The 17,117-nt window shown below is 43.1% G+C and overlaps 1 protein-coding gene across 1 annotated transcript; it reads right to left on the bottom strand.

The window, feature by feature from the left end:
* Positions 1-978: 978 nt before the first annotated feature.
* On the bottom strand, positions 979-11,767 carry LOC140251529 (ras-like protein family member 11A-like). Its single transcript, XM_072335428.1, has 4 exons — positions 11,241-11,767; positions 9,813-9,869; positions 7,322-7,404; positions 979-3,633 (listed from the first exon to the last, which is right to left on the bottom strand). The coding sequence occupies exons 1-4, from the start codon at positions 11,383-11,385 to the stop codon at positions 3,166-3,168; spliced, it is 753 nt and encodes a 250-aa protein (XP_072191529.1). The 5' UTR covers positions 11,386-11,767; the 3' UTR covers positions 979-3,165.
* Positions 11,768-17,117: the final 5,350 nt, after the last annotated feature.

The following is a 17,117-nucleotide window of genomic DNA, read 5'->3' as shown; positions in this document are numbered from 1 at the left end:
GATGTTACAAAGGACACCGGTTTTCGGCAGAAGTGCTTCGGCGCAGCTGTGTAACCTTGGGGCAGATCACTCAACTGCTTTGTGCCCAAGTGAACCCAGCTGCAAGGCGTCTTGGAAACCAGATGGTGCACAAGGTTTCAATCATTCAGGAAAATTAAGAGGGATATGGGGAGGGGAAACAAAAAAAAGTTAATTCTGTAGTACATTGCTTCCAACAGAGTTGATTTGGATTTAAGCAGAATAACTGAGAATTTGATTTGATAACCAGAATCTCTCCAAACCCCACCCCCTGCTCCCAGCCAAAACCACAAAGCCCACCATTTCCCTCAAATTGCTTTTACCTGTTCTCCCTTGACTTTATGTTAAGTACCTTCTCTCTAGAAGTTTCATTTCAAAGCTCCAGTAGAATACATTTTTTCCCTTTGGCAGCCTAAAGAGACTCAGAATAGGCTTCTATGTGTCTAATCTTTGATATTTTATGTGGTCATTTTTAGGCACTGAATTTTGTATTGTTCTCTTCTCTATGCTTTTCATGCTACTGCTCTCCTTCCTCCTCGATGAGCAAAAGTGGCACAGCAGTGTGTTCCAGTGCTTCAGTACTGTGCTGTGAACAAAAATGCTGAGCTCGATCATCCCCTGTAGATGGTATGTCCGGGCTTAAAACCAGTATCAAAGCTACCACCAGGTTTGTGCTGCTGGTTAATGAATGAAGGAAATGCTATACTCCAATTTCTGTGGCAGAATAAATGCTAGCCACATGTTAGAATTTAGAAGACTTAGGTATTTCAACATTTTTTTGCCTTAGCTAAAACATGGATATTTTTTTCCCCCACCAGTGCCATGGGAATGTGGGAATACATATGCAGGAGTGCAAAGCCTGGGGTACTTGTGTATATTTCCAAAGCGGAGTATTAGGAAAAAAAATATTTTTAGCCTACTATAAACAAAGAACATTTAAAGATGTGAGATGTGCATTTTATATACTACTCAGGAGAGGCCTTGTCTGATTTTATTAGTTGCTACTGAAAAGAAAACATTGACAGTTTTGAAACGTGTTGAACTTTCTTCCCAAATAAAGGATTAGAACTGAAAGAGCAAGTTACAAGCAAATTTAATATGATAGAGGACCTAATTCCCTTAGGCTTTTATGAAAACAAATTTCAGCAAGCTGTCTTCAGTAAATTTAGCCCCAACTATGCGCTACCATAATGGTAAAATATGTAGTTGCTTTTCAAAACTGGTGATCACTATTTTGATGCAAACAATGTTCAGCTCGCTTGTCTCTCACAATCTCTTTGCTCATTTTCATGTTAAAGATTTGCTATTTGAACTATGCTGTTAGTAATTTGAAAGACTGAAATCTCCATGCTAACAAATGCCGTACCAAAATGCTACGAGGACAATGGCCCAGCTCGAATATCAAGCTGTTAATAAACCATAAGCTGAAGTACAAATCCCTTAATATTGCTCGAGTCCCTGTTTAGTTGAACCAACTTTCTATTTCACTCTCTACTACCAATTGAAGCTCAATAAGAAAAAGCTCAGTTGCTTTGTGCGTATTGAAGAGTTTAAAATTAATCAGAACATCTCCGAATGCTGGCCATGGAGAACAATAAACAAAACAGAAGGTGAGCTGTAGCTAACGCACATCCAAGTGGTGAAGAAAATAATGAGTAGAGTTGTCCAGCACTGGGGCAATCAAAATGTAAAATAGAATTCCAAGCCCTGAGCTGTATGGATACTCATCAGACTCAATCTGCATTTTTGCTGTTCATGAGCAAAACGTTGAGTTAACTCAGTACTGCTGCAGCCGGGAGTGTTTCTCCACATCCATCGAACTAGGATTTCCCCTCCTGTGTTCCTCAGTGTAAGTCATTGAGTTTTAATCCATTCCGTGGTCCAGTGAAGTGCTTGGGTGGTGTGTTTAAAGAAAAGGTTGTTGCACCATTACATTTGCATGCTCCAGCCCTGTTTCTTTCCACTCCCATTAGGAACATAATGATGGGTGTTTCATACTGTTGTTATTGCGACCATAAAATCGGCCAGCTCACAGGATGCAGCTTCAAACCCCTCAGCACCTGCAGAGAACCACTGCAGTAAAACACTGCCAGTGAAATCTCTATTGACAGACTGGAGATTAGGATGCATTGCAATGCATAGAGTAAAACCTGGTTTTAAGGCAAATAATAAAATGATAAATTCCTGAAGCCAGGTATTTCAGTCATCATAGAATCCTTTCTGCAGAAAAATAATTATAAAAAAATATTGTAATGAATCAAATATACTTTGTGTGAAGGCCTTGTTTCTTTGAAAGATCATCTTGAGCACGACATCTAGCTTGTTTAGAAGAAAGGTTATATCATTTCAGATCCTATCCTTGCTCTTGGTTAATACAGCCCATTTGCCCTCTGCAGGTTTTATAGCCACACTGCTCTACTTGTTCCTCATTGCCACACAGGGAACTTACACAAAAATGACAAGTAGACCATTGAGAACCTGCCTACAGAATGCTGCTAAAAGGCATTGTGCCCACAGAGCCCCTTTCAGAAATAGTATGTGTTTAAAGAAAAACAATCTGAAATAAATTGTTATATTTTTGAAAATACCTCTATAGAGAGACACTATAGAAGCTTGCAGATCTCTCCCCATGTTCCTAAGAACGCCTTCTAAACTGCAGTTTTTGAATTATTATCTTTGTGAAATTATTACTTTTCACTATTTATGCTTATCATTTACTTTTTGCCTTTATTTTCCAGTCTTGTGACTAAGCAAATCTGTTTGGTTTTGCTCACTCACTCTCCCGGTTGCCTACACTTGAGAACACAGATGTCCCCAAGAGAAGCCACTCCTCTTAACAGTAAGATTTATTTATTTTATTAATAAAAATCTACATTCTAAGCCTAAACTATTTGACTGCATTCCTTTTGGAAAAGAAATAACTGGGGACAATCCATACCTTAAATCAGTTTCTACATTCTTACCCCAAGGAGAACGTTCTGTGAGTTCCTCTGGTGAACAAACACGGAATTTTTAAGGAAGATATATAGACAAAATGAAGGAACCTCTCACACAGCCCACATGCTGTATTTCGGAGATTCCCTTAAACACCAGCTTACTTGCTTGCCTTTTGTCCAGGGGTGTGGATAACAATTTTTGTCAGCTACATCAAAGCGTAGTGGCAGATTTCCCTTTGGAAGTCAGAGCCTGTTTCAAACGTCTCTTTAAGTCCTGCATATTTGGAGACTTGGGTCGGACAAGGTGGAGGCCTCTTCGTTTCTCTCCATTGCAGCTGCCAATCATCCTGCTGACCTCCTGGCAAAGCTGCTGGAAGGCTTCGTGCACGCCCTCGCAGTTCTCTCGCGCTGAGACTTCATAGTAAGTACCTCCCAGTTCGCTGGCCAGCTGGAGTCCTTCTTTGGAGGACACCTGCCTGGCTCGTAGGAGGTCTCCTTTGTTTGCAATCAGAAGCAGGGGGATGTTAGCATTGGGGTGAATCTTGCGGATGTGCTGGTACAGGGGCCGGATGACACGGTAGCTCTCGTATTCTGTGATGGAGTAAACGAAAACGAAGCCATCTGCCCAGTAGATCGAGCGGTTTATCTGCTCCTGGCAGCAGATGCTGTCAGTGTCATCCTGCCGTCAAAACCAAGAGGTGTGAGATTAGAAAACTGAGAATAGGGAGCTTACGGAGCAGTCATACAGCAGTGCTGTCTGCTCAGAGCAGTGTTTTGGTGTGCAGCTTTTGCTCAGCACAAGGCAGAAACCTCTGTTTGCTGAGGATGCACTGGGGACAGGAGAAAGTTCCGCTCTGTATCAGTAGCACTTTAAAGCAGCAGGGAACAAAGCCACCATGTTGAAAATAAGAGAACAACCTGTGCTGATATTGACAAGTTCATTCCGTATTCTGAGCTGGTGAATCCTTACAACAGTGACAGTAACCTGACCTTTAGATGCGGGTAAAATGGTGATTGGCGTGGTAAGCATTAAAAAATCTCAGCAGGCTATTCACACTGCTGCAAGTGAATGGCGGTCCCTGAGCTGTGTTTTATGGCTCTTTCCAATTCTGTATGCTGTATTCTGTGTCTCCATGGACAGGCGTTCTCACTAACTCCATTAAGTGAAGCCCGGCAGGTTTTACTGCCATACACTTCTTCAAACAGTCAGAAGCAAAATTACTTTGAGAAAGCAATTTGTTGCAAATAACCAATTACTGGAACTGAAAATGAGGTGAAATCTCATTGCTCGTTTGTGCAGCTGCAGTGGGTTTATATTAGTGCATTGCTGGTCACACATTTGTTCTGCCCAACACAGCTCTTACTCAAACAGCCATAATAGTCACCAGTGTGGAGAGTATAAAGCAGAATACAATACCACAATACCACGGAGCTTGAAAAGAGATCAGCTTACTTTTCAAGATGAGGCTATTTTCAGCTAAAGCTCTCTTCTTTGTTATCCTTGCTGGCACATTTCCCAACTAGACAGGGAGATCAGTGCTGCAGTTATTACCAGTGTGCTCGGTTTGATAAGAACGGACATTCCTGTCAATAATCCAGGCTTTCTGGAACCTTGCATTTTTTTTTCCATACCCAACAAGGCACTGAACATATTCAGCCCTTGTTGAAGTTATAGGGAATTAGAGGTTCCTCTGTGTTCTTTAGTGGGAGTTCGACTCCACAAATAGAGCCCTTTTTTGTTGTTGTTGTTGTTTTGCTTTGTTTTGTTTTTTTGTTATTATTATTGCTAAATTCCATCCAACAAGTCATCATCAACTTCAGTAAGACTTAGGGGAGGCATTTTAAATCAACATAATTAGCACAATAAACAATTGAGCTGGTTGGCTGGGGAGGACAGATCCAGTGTAACAGGTCAGATCTTATCTTCCTAAACTAACACAGGCAACATTTCAGATACTTCAACATCATTCATAAATTGTTATGTTGTACATGTATGAGTTTAATTCCAAAGGCACAGAACACCTGGAAAAGTGTTCAGAGGTTTTATGGCAGAAACCTAGTTGATCCTAAGAAAGAATAAAAAATATATGATGTAAAAATGTAGTCACTGTTCATTATCAGTCATGAAAATTTAGAGTATTAGAACTTAGGCTCCAGTATCTGTTTGTCTACAGAACACGTATCTGCCATTCCCATACATTTTAACAGGATTTGTTTGCACTCAGCAACCTCCCAAACCGTATTGCTTTTATTTAGACATCTAAGCATGAATTATAAAGCCTAAGTTCAGGAAGCAAAGGAAGAAAAGGAGCAAAACTGATTCATTCTTTGTGGCACATCAGGCAACTGGAAGAAGGACTACAGTCAAGACTCTTCTGTGGGAAGGAGGAAGCAGAATTTCTGAAGGCTGAGATTATAAAGTAGGCTTACAGCTTTCAGCAGCAGTTCTTCGAACTAAACTGCCCTTTTCATATTTCACTGTGGCCAATACAGGCACTGGCTCATCACATCTAGTAATTCTTGCCAGCTCACAGTAATACAAAGCTAAACCTTTAACGTATTTTACTAGCAGTGAAATTGCTTAACAGATGCTCTCATCACCCTCCTCTCCGTGATCCCCTTTCGAGAAAACAAAACAAACCAAACCAGAGCTGCATACAGAAGGAAGAGGGAGCCTCGTAGCAGCCCTGCTTCAAAGACAAATGAGAGCAAACTCAAGCCAGGATGGGGCAGACTGTGGGAAGAAGGGCAATTTGCACTGTTGGTGTCTGGGTTGTGTCCAACCTGCAGATAATTAGCCACCCTTCACGTCCTGCTTGCCTCTTTTCACCAGCGAACTCCTTTTATGGGAGAAAAGAACTAATTGCTCTGGCAAGCTTGAAAATGCTTTTGGAGAAGGTGTACATTTGAAGGGAACCCTAATGAGCAGAAACTCTCAGTTACTCCAGCTAGGCCCACCCAGTAGTGAGATGGATGGATAATCCCCACTGGAATGCTTTATTAGGGAAAAATCAAAGGCTAATGGGCCACTTTTTAAATGGAAATCTCTGCTCCAGAATGAATTTTGAAACACACAGTGAATCGCCTAACAAAAACTGTTATCTCTTTGCTTCTGTTTTGCTCTTAAACATGAACATTTCCGGTGTGACTGCAGTCCTGAGGATTCTACATGACTTCCTCCTGAAATGCCTGCACACAGCAGTCTTTCTTAAGGATCTTACCAACAAGTCCAACCTATTCGCAGCCTTAGCGAGTTCTGGTCAAGAGCAGTCCTTTAAAACGCTTTCAGATACACTATTTGATGCCAGGAGAGATCCAGGCTAAGATAAGCCTGTCTGTGGGAACTGTTGAAATAGTGCAGACCTTTGAATGGGACAAAGAAAACGAAACTCTTTCCTAACTACATTAAACTAGTTTGTGACTAGGAAGCCTCAGCTGTTGGCGTTACTGCACTTTGTAGAGCTCTGGTTACAGTCTCTAAATTCTCAGGCAGAGTTTTAATTAAAACGGGGAAATCAGAAAATAAACATGTATCCGGTGTGAAAGAAGGAGTTAAATTGCTTCACTCCCTCCTTTCTTCAAGGGATAGAGCAGGGAGGGGACTCCCTTTGCTAAGTTTGTTGGGCATTCCCCGTAAGCGCTGCCGAGCCAACACCACCAGGTTCTCTTTGCAATGCCTGCTCTGTGCAAACTGGCTTATGGTTTTTGTACTCTGGAGTCCCACTAGAATAATTGGAAGACTTCTGGAATGGCTTTTCGGAAGGTTAGATGTGGTAGCAACAAGAAGATGCCTAATTTTACCATGAAATCTCAGTTTTTTTATAGGAAATATTACTCCCCTGAGATTTTCACCTTTCACATAAAAAACAAATTTAATTCCATTCCTGCTCTTCTGACATCATTTTCATCATCCAAGTAAAACTGCTCTTCAAGAAAGAGGCATCTTAATTCTGGATTCTGTTTGGCTCCCGGTCAAGTACTAAATCTAGAACATCTCAAATACCAACAGAAAGAGGGAAGTATGTAAATGCTAACAGCTGAGAAATAAGGAATGAATAAAATTAAAAAAACAAGCAAAGAAAGCACTAAAAAGCACTCTGGCTGAAATAGCCCCTGCTGTGAGACCTGTCTCCTCAGAAAGACACAGATTGGTTTTAATTCTGACTTATTCTTAAAGGAACCTGACTTAACCTCTTCAGGGGCTCATTTTGGTGGGGTTTAAGGTGCACCTGTAAAGTCTTCATTTGGGTTTGAGCCCAGGTGTATTTCTTCTGGAAAACAGAGTTATTTACAGATGAACATGTTAGCAACAAACAAGAGACAGTAACTGTGTTGTAAAGTACTGATGCACTGAGCAGATGTTTTACCTCCAGTGAAACAAAGGGAGTATCCTGCACCTGTAGAGAGATCTGCTCCCCATCTATGGTGAATTTTCTTGAATACAATGCACCTGGTGGAAAAGCAAGATCATTAGAGTCGGGGACTATGACAACAAAGAAATAGTACATAAGGGGAAAATGAAAGTACTGAAAGCCAGAATTTGAAGCTTTTGATTCATAGCTGTGTATAGAAAGGTGGGTGGAACTAGGGAGGGCGTGTGGCTGTTTATTTAAGTCAGGTGGTTTTGTATTGGTTATGTAGTTGAATGCTTCCACTGTGTCTCCAGGAAGGTATATGGGAAATACAGCACTTAGTATTGAGTCAAGTATTCAGTTAAAGCGGGTGCATGAATCCCATTTGGGTTTCCAGTTTGTACTGTTGACTTTTAAAAATGTAGGCAGCATATATTTTTAATCTCAAGCCAAGCTATCTGGGCGCTTACTGTAAACTAAGTGAACTGATTCCTTTTGCATTTGTCTGGATTTATTTATTTCTTTAAGAAAGGAAAGTATTCTAGGTTTGGATGCGGAGCTGGTGACTATATACATAAAATGCAGATGCTCATTGGGATTTGTGTGACTTTAGCAGTCAGAGCTTTGTTGAAATTCCCAAAGACGACAGTTTGGAGTTCGGCTTAATGTGAGTGAATGATTCTCAAGGCCGTGTCCTGGCTCAAAGAGACCTAGGGTGGACCCAGCTCTTTAAAGAGCATCACTGTTCTGGACTTGAGTTTTACAAAGAAATCTTTTCATCCTACAAACTATCCGTGGTTGTGATAAAAACAGCTTCAGACACTGATGTTATCATCATTTTTCTTTAGAACTTAGTGCAAGTCACATGGATGTACAAGAAATGCTATATCCACAGCTGTTGTGTATGACCTTTCAGTGTTGTCCAACTACAGTTGTCACTTCTACATCTTAAAACAATGTCCATCATCGCAAGCCTAGAGAAATCCTATCTACTGGAGAGTAAGGACTGCAGACCAACAGGACAACCAGTTAGTGACAGTAATGCCATCACTTTGACAATTGTCTGTGTAAGGTTTGGTTCGAGGAAACAAGTGCTTTGACTCCAGAGGCAAATATTCTGAGCTCATAGAAGTATTTACAATATAAGGGAATTCAATATAGCGGTTTGCTGTGTCTGCATCCAACATTATCATATTATATTTTAATACTGATTCTGTGAGGTAATATAACCCTCCTGGGGAGATTTTAAAAATAACAAAAAACAAAAACAAAACAAAAAAAAACCCCACATCAGCTCTTAAGCTGGAAAAACAGTGCTGGTTTATGGGAAAGTACTGCACCCCTGAACCAAGAGCAGGCAACGTATTATTCTTACTCTGTAATACGCTGCAGGAAAAAAAGACCTGGTACTTCCAGACACTGGCTGTGCTCTGCCTTACACACAGTTGAAGAAAAAGCGTGCTTGAATGGTCACAAATGCACTACCACCTGTTTCCTATTTCTGGTGTATTTGTTTCTTCTACAGCCTGGCTGTTGGGCTGGTAGCTTAATGAGAAAAGCATGTGGTTCTCGGCAATGATCCATTGCAAAGCTCAGAAGTCTGACTTGATGTACAGTCTCCCATAGAAAAGATGAAGGAAAAGAAAGAGAAATAGTGCAGGCAGCCATCAAGGTTGCTTGGGGTCAGTGAGAGGGGGCTGTACAGAGGAGCTTTCAGACTTCATTTCATCAGACAAGCAGAGATCAAACGTGTCTTGTACTGCCATCTCTGTTCCTAGCTCATTATTCTGAACTCAGTGCGTGTCTTCAATTCAGTACGTGTTGCTGCTTTTTATCCCCTCCCTTTTTACCCCCTCAAAAAATATTTGATAGCCTACGTGTAGGATGTGCTTGTAGGTATGAGCACAGTGATCCTTTCTACAATCCTGGCTAAAACAGTCCATGCTTACTTGGAACAGAGGCTGTGAATTAAGCAGTTCACATGAACACATCTCCTGAGGTGTCAGAACAAAACAAGAAATGAAGCAGGAGCTTGCACGGCCCCTTTGCTTATCTTACAGAAAGAAGACTTCCATTTGAAATTCTCCATTGCCACAAGAGCCACCGAAAGAAAAGGAATACATGGGGAGAAAAGTTCTGAATTGCCTTTTGTGTACTTTGGAATTCCTCTGGCTTCCCAGAGGCTGCAGAGAGCAGCACTGGCTCTCTGTGGTTTGGTCAACATACAAGTTGTTCCTGGAGCCTGCACTTTAGTATAGGTATATCCCCAAGCAAGCCTTTTACTCTGATCCTTTTCCATCAAGACGGGGGGGAAAAAAAATGGCTAACAGGAACGTGAATAATGAGGCTTTGATTTATTGCTTTCATAGCTTGAGGCTATTAACTGAAAATATGCACCTCATGGATATCTAACACTGCTTGGCTTTCCTGTAATGTGCACCAGTCACAAAAGAGAGTGAATTCCTTTTCAAGCTATCTGCAGCACTGCAGCAGAAAACAGACTCACCAGCGTTGGCTTCGTAGTCTCCAATAAATCTCTTAGTGAGAAAGCGCACAACCAGAGCTGTAAAACAATGAAAAAAATATGGGTCTTTAATGGGAACCAAAGTCAGAACACATGTAGTATCTTACTGGAAGAGTTAGTATAATATGAAACCAACTTAATCTTGCTATTGCTCACTTATTATTCTGCAAATCCTTCTCTCTGCACTCACAAGAAAGGACTGGGGCCAAACTGTAATAGCTAAAGCAGTGTTTTTAGCAATTTGTATTGTAAATCACCCCTCACATTCAGTGAGGCTGTGTGGCGTGGGCCGTGGAGGACTGTTTGTTGTGATGGCAGATGCAACAATCTGACCTTTGGTTTAAAATTATTTAGAAGAGTAACATGTCAGACCCTTACGGTACAGAAATGAACCCAAATGTCGACTTTTAAGGCATCTGTGCCATATCAGAAGTGTGGCTGAAGGATCAAATGGCTCTTCCCAGCCTTAGAAATCCTCAGTCCTCCTCGTGAAACCCTTTAGTGATATCTAATTACATCCAGCAAACAAACTGCATGTGCTGTACACACACGGGTCATGCTCCAGTGCTCTCAGCCTTCTTATTCATCTTAACCCGTGGTGCTTTCATGCACTATTGGATTAGAACATTTTCCTTTTTTGTGATCTCTTGATAACATTTAAAGCCCCTTTATGGCCACGGTGACTTATATTCCTCTACTGCTTTCATCTCAGCAGGTTCCTTAACATTTTCAGAACCACTCTGTTTTATCCTGCAAGCAACTGTCTCTTAGACTTACTTCATTTAAAATAATATATATATATTTCACAGTATGCACTGAGTCTCCTCCTTGGTATCTTTAAGTGAAATTGACTGCGCCCTTCAACAAAGTACCTAAGAATAATACAGATATGCTGTCTGCTTCGAATCTAAAACAACCAAACACTTTCCTGAGCACTGTGGAACCCCAGACGTAGTAAAAATGGATCATGAATCGTCTATTCCAAAGCAATAATGCTCGCTTTATCCTTCTTTCCTCTTCTATCCTTTGCAGAATAGCACAGGCAGGCACATCCTGTATGCTCTTATTTGTCCACACGGCAGTCAGCATTTACAGTAGGAGAACAGAAATCAGTAGCCCCATTTTTGGAGGTGTGGACATGAAGATGCAGTTAAATGATTCACACAGGGCCACCGAAATTCATTTGTGAGTACAGAACTCCCCACGCTATACCTTGTCCTCACGCTGCCTGGTCACAGCCCTGCAACAAACCTGCCTCATAAATGAGTCAGAACAAGCCAAACAAAAGCAAAAACAAAGCAACTTAAAATGTTTTGGCTCCAAAGGTAGCGAGAGTTTTCACAGCCATGGCTGTGAGCTGCAAAGCTGCAGGTAGCATGGCAGCAAGCAAAAGGTGTGAGCAGGACTTACCTGTCTTGCCAACGCTGCTGCCACCCAGCACCACCAGCTTGATGATTTTGTTGGGCACGCAGTCTAATACCGGATACTCTGGTATGGGAAGCAAGAGAAAGTTAGTAGAATACTGTGACATGGTATCCTGAGAGATGAGACGCATGCCAGAAATGAGAGCTGATCAACTCCAGTAGGAGTTGGGAGAGAAGAGAAGGAAAACAGCTTCTCTGCGTCTGTTCTTGGCTGTGTGTCCCTGGGAAGAGAAGCCTTCTCATTGCATTTAAGTTGTTTTCCCGAGGAATGTTAGAGCAACCGGCCTCCTCTTCCGATGCCTCTGCTCAGACAGCGACTTTGGAAAGCAAAAGGAAACTTTTTGATCAACCCCCGTGAAAACTGACTCCTCCACTCGGCAGCCAATCACAAGTGAAGCCATGACATTCCTCCGGCCGGGCACCAGCGTGTGCCTCCATCCACCCACTACGCTCCCCATTTTATCTCCCTGCTGCCTGTTTGATGTGCTTCCCCTTGGCTCCTCTCTAAAACCTGGTCCTTCTGGCTTTCAGTCATCACAGCCGTGTTTGCAGCGTGGTACAGTCACCCCAGCACCCTGCTCTCGTTCCGCTTTGAATAATCCCATTCTGCCTGTCTAGTTTCTCTGCATTTTCAATTGATTCCAAATCCACACTCTGTTGTTCTCCCTGGCCTATTGTGCCCTGCAGAAGGGCCCCTTCAGAGTACCGGAGCTGATGGGACACTCCTCTTCAGGGAAAGAAACCCTTTTTTTCTCCCACTAAATTCAGAGAGTAGTGGGTTCATAGAATCATAGAATGGCTCAGGTTGGAAGGGAACTTAAAGATCATTCAGTTCCAACCCCTGCCGTGGGCTGGTTGTCCCCCACCTTATCAGGCTGCCCTGGGTTACTTACAAGTACTAGTTCACATTTGTATCCTCCAGGATACATTTCATCTACTGGGTTTTATGTGGCAGCAGTTGCAATGGCCCATTGGAATGTGGATCAACACCATGTTGGGGCATTGCTGTGTCTCTAAGCATGGAAAAGTGAATTTGGGCTGACAGCAGCTATGGGAAGGCTGAGGAAGGCCTCAGAATCCTTCATTGGGGTGAGCCAGACAGAGGGAGTGAAGAAAGAATGACTTCTATAGGGAAACCTAGTGTAGTGTTGAGACAGCTGGCGGCTGCATGGTCTGTAGGGATGACAGCATGTAACCGTACACGAGCTACAATCAACTCTCAGTTATCAAGGATAATGGGGAGGGAAGAAAAAGCGAAGAGCGGTGGGGAGGGGATGAGCCAGATAAAGAAAAAAAAACTGCACATAATATAAAGCAGATGTAAATTAAACTACAGAAAAGATAGTCAGAGCATTCTTCTCTGCGAAACTGGTCAAAAGAGGTCTGCAAAGGGCTTCAGACAGCAATGGGAAGAGGCGAGCCTGGTGCCTGCAGCACACTGCTGAGACGTGCGCTCTGTCACGCTGTGTGGGAAACAGATCCTGACGGAAAGTGGCACTGCAACTAATCCACTCACAGGGCCCGGAGACCCGGGTGCATGGATTTCTCCTGCCCTCTGTGTGCTCCTGCCAGGCAGAGGGTAGGCATGGTTCCTTATGGAGAGGCTGCAGCCACCAAAAGAGCTTTCTGTGCCCAGATGCTTTTGTGCAGCTGCTTTCAATCACAGCATACACAGAGCTCTCCCAGCAGGTTTCAGAAGCCAGGCCGTGGCTATGAGCAGTAGGAAGGGAAAGCGGACCAGCTTTCTAGTTTGCCACTCCTTCTCAAAGCACTGGGTGCCAGCTTTGCAAACGATCTCCATTCCCATGCCAGCCCCACAGAGGACCTAAGTATATCACATGTGAAGTGGGTACAGAGCTTTAGAAAAATCCAGCTTTGGTTCACAGCAGTTCAGCAAAATAAGAACAGGATAAGGAAGATTCATGAATGTGTCACTTTTCTAGGGCACGGTTTCCCCTCTAAAAACTTCTTCTGAAGCAATATTTGCACTGAGTTGTGTAAGCACTCGGGGTTATTACTTTGACCATCATGACAGTCAGCTGAGGAGGAGTGAGACAAAAGACCTGGAAGGCTCTGCAGATCATGGTGCTGAGAGAGAGCCACCACATCACGTGTCTTCTGGGACATGACTCCTATGTGAATGGAGTAAATGAGCTTCCAAGTTTTTGGAAACACCCAAACACTGAAAAATCCTCTCCAGGAAATTTCAGTCGGGTACCTTAACCTTGCAGAAGTTTTGTAAGAGCAGGCAAAGTGAGAGGAAAAATTCCAAGTCTTGTGGTCAGTAAGCAGGGCGCTTTGATCCGTGTCATTGAGCTGGATGCATTATAAATTTAAGGATTAACATGGTATGTCTCTAAGTATGATCTTGGAACCCTTGTTACCATTTCCTATTAAAAGCATATGCTAGTGAGTAATATAAAAGTATTCATCACTACAGCTCTCCTATGAAAACAAATGGCGGTAATCTATCAGTGTCTAGGTGGCCAGAAGGGTTTCAGTGCAGGGAAAAAGGCCAGATAAGCTAAGAAGTACCACGTAGAACATTCTATACTAGCAAAGGCATTCTTAGAACAATACGCATCTGCTGACTTGCTCCAGAAGAGGAGATACTGTTGACAGAAACAGAAGTAAATGTCCTTTGGGGTAACCAAATGTTGTGTCAGTGCTGAGCAACTCCAGAAGGTTCTCAAGAAGTGAGTGCACGGAAAGCTGGCAGGGAAGCTTTAGTCTAGATAAATGTAAAGCAATGCATCTAGAGAAGAATGACACAAACTATGCTTAAATGATGCTGAACTTGGATGCAGCACTCATAAATTAGGAAGGAGACCCTGGAGTCATCGCCAGCAGTTCTCTGAGATTAACAGCCCAGTGTGCAACAGCAGCAAAAAAAGCCAACAAAACCTTCAAGGGGAACGAAGAACAAGACACGGGGCAGCTTTTTGCTGCTTACAGAAAAGCTCCAAGCACCCCCAGCTCCACCCTGCAGCTCTCTGCATCTCACCAACACAGTGGGGTGTGAGAAGGGGCAGAGCTGGGCAGCTGAAATGGTCATGGGCATGGAGCAGCTGCTGGAAGAGCTGAGTGCAGGTGCTGGTGCTGACACTCGAGAGATGTGTGGGGGCAGAAATGAAAGAAAGCCAGTGGTGGGGGAAATGTTGAACAGCTTCTTTTGGCAGCTATGGTGGCTTCTGGTTGCCTACAACAAATGTGGGAGCAGATTTAGAGTGCGTCTTGGAAGAAGACCAATCGATCTCTAGTTCTTTTGCTCATACAGTTCAGTCTCATTTTCTCATGCACTAGCCCAGGCTTCTTATGCTTCTAACCAAAGCCTGCTGCCACTGCATGCAGAATGTGCAGGAATCTCTGTCCAGATGAAAGGGTTGTTTGGTGTTTAAAATGATAATAAAAAAGCAACATGTTGGTAACAAAGGTAACATTTAGGCTCTGATCCCGAAGAACAAACCAAGGAAGATATATAACAAAAGCCAGAGGTTTTGAATCTGATCTTTATCTGGGTTTCTGGATTGTCAGAAGAGTCTTTTCACTGAGTGAAACCATGCAGAGGATTCACACTATTTGAGATTGTATAACCCTTGGCGTGTAGAATGAGAATTGTTTTTAAAAGAGATTGTAATTGTTTGTGTACAATGGACTTATATTTAGCTAAAAAAGCGCATGTTTTTAATTCAAATTCTCTTGGAGAAACAATAGCTTAAATTAAAGGAAGAATGTTTGCAAAACTCAGAGCAACTTTGAAAACATTTGGATGATTCTGGAGGCTTCAGTAACCACTGGCTGGGTTGCTCCATGCAAAGATATGCGCCTTTGCATGTTGCACAGAGATGATGCTGTTTCCACACCAAAATTGTAAAGATTTATTGATTGGTCTCTGTCGCTTTTGGCTATGATTCCTATAAGATTTTCTGTTTTTGATGTTATTGGCACTTGTACATATTTTCAGAGATGAAGTATTCTAAAAATAAAAATATTTGTCGTTTACCATAGTGCTTTTCATCCAGAGACATCCAATTGCTTTCAAAACTGGATATGATTATTCCTCGTATACTTTACAAAGGGAGAAACAGATGAGCAGAGCTAGAATTGCTCTTGCTAAGACCACCACACCTTGAGAAAAAGACTCATTCCCCTTCTGCCTAGCACTGGCAAAAGTGATCTTTCCTCTAAAAGTCTGTTTGCAGCAGTTACATTCACCCCAGTGTCTCTCTGTTGTTTTCGTACAGTATTTTGACGTTATGGCAACACTGCTGGAGAAACAGGCTCATTTATGAGCAGAAATGCAAAGCGTGGTGCTGGGGAAAAGCCACTTATGCAGCTGCTGGGATAAATCTCACTGCTGGTGGCTCGTGGGTGCATCCCCCACTCCTCAGCGTATTCTAAACAAGCACAGATTGATCTTTGCAGCTTTGTCTGATTTGCCTTTGTTCTTTGTGGTAAACTGGGGGCCCAGAGACCAGCTCTCACCCTGCAGTGCTTGTGCACTAAACAAAAGCAGCATTTTTACCACCTTGTTTCTCCCAGTAACCCTTCCCAGCTCCTGCTAGCTGGAAGGGCAGCTGCAAAGCACCTCCCTAGAAGGTAAGATTGGAACAGCACTGAATGTGATGTGAATGAGGAGCTAGCCTTTCTCTACATGTTTGGGACTGCACCTTGTGCAGACATTAAAAACTGGGCCTTGTGATCCAGCGGTACCCTCGGGAAGATGTCATCTGGGGACAAGACCGTCATTTTAGCACCATATTTTTACCCAGCACAAAGCTGTTCTGATCCTGAGGCCAGAGGGGAAGGAAGTGTCCTCAGATTCTGTTGCGACATCCACGATAAATCACAGTTGGTTCTATTTCGGGATGTCAGGGAGGCGATCATTTATATATATAGTTAAATTTGGTTAAACGCTGTCCAGATTCCGCTATTTCTGTACTTCCTGTCTCTAATTTTGTTGCGATGCGTTCATGGAAACCCTGTAAGTGACATGTGTCATTTTTCACTTTCAGTGTATTTTTAAGGATTTTTTTTAGACTGTGGAATACTCTCTCTCGGGATCCTGTAGCAGATGACGTGGGAAGTACAGTGTGTATAAGAGAACATCGCTGCGGGCGAGCAACTCAAATAGAATGGAAACATCTTGGCCTCATAAAAAAAAGTGTGTTTTGGAAACTAAACCACCCCGTCCACAAACGACTTCCCACAAGGCCAGGGCTGAAGCGAGGGGCAGCATGTGGAAACAGTCCTGCTCACGGGGACACAGCCGAGGGCTTCCCCGCTCACCACCATCACTGTTCAGCAGAACCTCATTTATAGGGAACCCAACGTTTTATCCAGGCTCCTACGAGGTTCGATACAGAGAATCCTGTACGTCGTTGGGACAACAAGCACTTCCACCCATCTGCGGGGTGTTTCTTTCCTGATACATGTTTGCTTTTTGTACGCAGTGAGTGAAGCATTACATGGCAGCTGGGCAGCATTCTTCGCTCCTTTCCCGCTGGGTGTACAATAGATGCTTGCTGTTATCACAGCGCTGTGCTCTGAAAGGCTCCTTTCTGTGTTTGTGCCGTGAGGAGGACACGTGGCGAGAGCAGAGAACGATTGTTTGCTGCAGAAACAATGCCTGGCTCCTTCGTCACACCGGGCAGCTCTGTAAAGCCACACTAAGAACCATAGGAACACTAAGGTTGGGAAAGACCTCCAAGATCATCCAGTTCAGCTGTCCTCCTACCGCTGATACTGCCCACTAACCACGTCCCTAAGTACACATTACACAGCTCCTGCACACCTCCAGGCACAGTGACTCCACCACCGCCCTGTGTGCCAGAGAAGAAATGTTTCCTAATATCGAGCCCGA

This window comes from Excalfactoria chinensis, chromosome 4 (assembly GCF_039878825.1).
Source record: "Excalfactoria chinensis isolate bCotChi1 chromosome 4, bCotChi1.hap2, whole genome shotgun sequence".
NCBI classification, from domain to species: Eukaryota; Metazoa; Chordata; class Aves; order Galliformes; family Phasianidae; genus Excalfactoria; species Excalfactoria chinensis.
This window is presented reverse-complemented; position numbering and strand designations above follow the sequence as displayed.